Genomic DNA, 3,873 nt, shown 5'->3' with positions numbered 1-3,873 from the left:
GTTCTAGATCCACCAAAGTAGTAGCTAGCAGACCTTTTTTAATTTAGTTGATCATGTATATACTAAGTAGCTAACTAGTTTAAAAAACGAGTGGCCAATTTCTAAAGAAGTTGCATCAAATTATTTTTGTTTGATTTTGTATTCGATTCATCAAAAGTTCTTTACATAAAAGTTGTTTTAGGAATGAGAATTAATTTGAGATTTAAAACACATGATGAGAGAGTTATGATTTGGTAGGCAGATGGGGAGTAAATATTGAATTGATGTTGGGGTCTCTTCTGTTTGGGCTGTCTACAAAAATGACAATTGTTTTTTGAGTCACTATTTTGGCCATTCAATGTCCATGAACTCTGAGACTTCCCTCTCAATTTTTATAATACATTCAAACAACAAAACTACTAAAATTTTAGCTTATACACGACAAAGAGAGAAGAAAAGAAGGAACATGTGAACGAGAAAAATGAAAAAAGATGCATAAAGGAGTTTAGAGGACTAAGGTAGGTGGGCATATTCAGAGAGAGAAGCTATTCACAATAAAAACAGGTGGGACCTCACCTCTTCGTTTCAATTTCAGGAATCCCTTACATCTTCACCAATCAACATCACTCACCCAACTCTTTCCTCTTTTCCCTTTTTTTTCCCTTTGCATCGATTCATTACAAGCAATCCCCAACCTGTCCAAAGAGGACAACATCGGCTAACGGTGGACTTAGTCTATTACAAATGGTATCAAAGTCAGACACCGGAGGGTGTGCCAGGGATGGTAGGCTTCCAAGGGTGGTGGATTGTGAGTCCCACATCGGTTAGAGAGGGGAACGAAACATTCCTTATAAGGGTAAAGGTGTGGAAACCTCTCCCTATCAGACACTTTTGCTTACTTTTCACCCACATTCAACTAAGTACTTAGTTTAAGAATGAACTACATAATAAAAAGTGGGGTAAGTAACTCCCAATATGATTCCAAACAAGCCTCCTATGCTTTCTGCTTAGTATTTCTAATCAAGAAAGGGAAAAGAAAAGAGTTAGAAAAGTTGTTATTAGACTTCTTTTTGGTTCTAACTTTGAATAATAATATGTTTGTTAGCCAGAATAAGTGTGTATCTACTACTATTTGACAGATTCACATGAATTTCCAAATATGGAGAAGTGTATTACCAAACAATGATTCAAGCATCACATGAAGAAGACTGACACCAAAAAGATGGAACCTAAAGATAAGCTGCCAAAAGGAGTAGACAAAATTGTGTGGGTTTGTTTTCACAGAAAAATTTGACTACTCTCATTATCTCAAACTGCTTTATGCATCAATGTCTAGAAACACAGACAAAATATCCATTCACTTCCAAATAAATGAAGCTGTTTTGGAGTGTTAATAATAAGAAACAAACATTTAGGACCAAAATGAAGCTGTTTTTGCCTAAACTTTTGAATATGCTGTTATAATCTTTCCAATTTGCACTAAAAGAAAAGCATTCTACCCATAGTTGTTAGTTTTCCAAAACCTAAAGGATTGTTTTTATAAGATAACTAAAGAAAGTCTTAACAAATCTTGACCTTGAATGCTACCTAAAAGCTATTCTTAAGTTTAGAACACCCAACCAAAATAGCCACTCCAATCAACTCTTGTTTTCTAATCATCCCAACAACTGACATGATCCAAACATGGACTTGAGATTTGATGCAACAAATGAAAAGTTGTGTCATCTTCCTGCAGTTAATAACAAGCATGGCCATGAGGCCTAGCCTAGCTTAGCTCAAAAGGAATTCTAATTCTTCATGGACACGAAAACAAGTAATTTATGTGGACATCAGCTTACAATGTCAGTGGAATGAATTCAACATCAACCCTTCTCTTGTTGAAGGGTGCACAAAAAAGGGCGAAACAAAGACAGATGCAGTAAGAACTAATTCATATTCCATAGGGATAAATTTACAGAGACACCATATTGGGGGCAAAATTCAGATCGGCCTTTTTCCTTCACACTAAAATGGACAAGAAGCCATTATGCCACCATGAATCTATATATAGCTGAGAAGAAGAGTTTACCTGGAAGAGACAGAATTCAAAGCTTTGGCAAATCCACTCACAGCTCCATATCCCTTTGAGCTGAATCCCAAGCAGCCAAGCAATCCTTGCCTGTAAGGCAAGTATGTCTTCTTCTTCATCTCCTCTGAGTGAGCTCTGTTAGCCGTGTAATGACGCTCATGTGGCGATGGTGGAACAACTCTCCTCTTTCCAACTCCATTTCTAGGCTTTCCACCCCCATCTTTCTTCGCCCCAACTCTTCCTTTTGCTTTCTTCCCCACTGAAGATCGATCCACCAATGGATTTATGAACTCTTGCTTAGCAACACTCTGGTTTGCCCCTCCTGATTTCTTTTCTTTCACAGGAGTGAACGATATGTTAGACCAAAATTTGGTGTTGCTTCTTCCTTCGCTTTTACTTCTGTACAGAAAATCCTTCAGAAAAATCCATCTCTTCGAGCTCCTTCCTGCAGAAGACGATCTCGAAGAACAAGCCGAAATCGAAGGAGTACTCGCCTCAGAATTCGAAGCTGTTTCTACAACCTTCTCGATTACTTCACTCTCTTCAGAATTTTCCTTCTCAGTCACAGAGCATTCCACACTGATTCCGTCTCCATTCTCGCTCTCCGTCCACTCAATCGGCGAGTTTCTGAACGGCGACATGGATCTAGTTCTCCGCCGCTGTAGTTTATCCCTCAACCTCAGATCCCTCCCTCGAACAAACTCAACGACTCCGTCCCCTTCTTCTTCATCTCCAAGCTCCAAGTCCAGCAACGGCGCCAATGGAAGCTCCAAGTGCGTCGAAAGCTTCATCGGACGTATCTTCCCGTTATGAAACAACTCATCGGCGGAGCTCATCGACGCCGTGGAACTCGAACCGCCATTAGACCCAAACCTAGCGGAGAAATCGAACTCAAACGAAGAAGACTGATTCTCCATGAAAGTAGAAGAGGAGTTGGTAGGGTTTTTGGTGATGGCAAAGTGCATAGGACTGGCCGGAGCACTGTAAAAGAAGCCGGAAATGGGGCCGCGGCAGGGGCTGGAATGAGCACTGACGTAAGGAGTGGAGGAAGCGCTATCGAAATCATCATAAAAGAGGTCGGGGTCGATGGAATCGAGACATTCGCCATAGATGGCGGTTTGAAGCTCTGTTTGGGAGAGTGTAATGGGGGATTGGGATTCCATGAATTTGGTGCTCAGTTCACAAAGCTTGAAGGAGGCTCTCTGCTAATTAACAGAAAACAATATTTATATATTATAAAAATGTGGAAGAAACTTTAAAATATAAAAAATAAATTAGAAATGTTAAAAGAGTTTGTAATTCCAAAATAGTGAAAAATAATTGAAGTGACAATAAATGTTTGCAAATTTTACAAAGATATCATGTTTTTTCTTTTTTCCTTCTAATAAGTAGTCGTGTTACTGTGATCACGTGTTAGTTGTCGCAATCATACTTGTCTAAGACATGTTGTTCGGCATGCTTCCATCTGATTTGTTTGTGAATTATGATTTTCACACGGCTGACTTGTTCGTCGGATTAGAACAAGTGTCGTATAATCGTTGTCTAGCTACCAGCAGAGTGTGATTGTGACAAGTGGTATCAGAGCCGAGTCGACTCCTTGAATCGTAGTAATCAAATATGTCTGCTGCAAAACAATTGGGAAAGTCCCAAGCTGACCGATTGGTAGACATTGAAAATCGATTACTCTACTTGAGTGAAGTTCTTGATGGAATGGGGCTTTTGAGGTCTCACATGAAATGGTAGATATGATCGACGAAATGGCAGGTCGACTTGAAGCAATACTTGTCTATGAATTAATGGTTAAGGTTGAAACCCTAAAAGACAAT

The 3,873-nt window shown here is 39.4% G+C and overlaps 1 protein-coding gene across 2 annotated transcripts; it reads right to left on the bottom strand.

The window, feature by feature from the left end:
• Window positions 1-485: 485 nt before the first annotated feature.
• LOC111793735 lies at window positions 486-3,240 on the bottom strand. 2 transcript variants are annotated; one of them, XM_023675760.1, is made up of 2 exons: window positions 2,048-3,240; window positions 486-995 (listed from the first exon to the last, which is right to left on the bottom strand). In XM_023675760.1, the coding sequence occupies exons 1-2, from the start codon at window positions 3,208-3,210 to the stop codon at window positions 974-976; spliced, it is 1,185 nt and encodes a 394-aa protein (XP_023531528.1). In that variant the 5' UTR covers window positions 3,211-3,240; the 3' UTR covers window positions 486-973. The 2 variants fall into 2 exon arrangements, with proteins under 2 accessions (XP_023531528.1, XP_023531529.1); XM_023675761.1 differs by lacking the exon at window positions 486-995 and having other exon boundaries at window positions 1,780-3,240.
• Between the last annotated feature and the right edge of the window lie 633 nt (window positions 3,241-3,873).

Source organism: Cucurbita pepo, chromosome LG04, assembly GCF_002806865.2.
Source record: "Cucurbita pepo subsp. pepo cultivar mu-cu-16 chromosome LG04, ASM280686v2, whole genome shotgun sequence".
In the NCBI taxonomy this organism is placed as follows: domain Eukaryota; kingdom Viridiplantae; phylum Streptophyta; class Magnoliopsida; order Cucurbitales; family Cucurbitaceae; genus Cucurbita; species Cucurbita pepo.
This window is presented reverse-complemented; position numbering and strand designations above follow the sequence as displayed.

Bases quoted from the DNA above. Each gene is read 5' to 3' on its own strand.
- LOC111793735 (XM_023675760.1), bottom strand. From the start codon at position 3,210: ATGGAATCCCAATCCCCCATTACACTCTCCCAAACAGAGCTTCAAACC. The intron at 996-2,047 runs GTAAACTCTTCT...TTTCTTGATTAG, and splicing joins TTGAATTCTGTCTCTTCCAG to AAATACTAAGCAGAAAGCAT.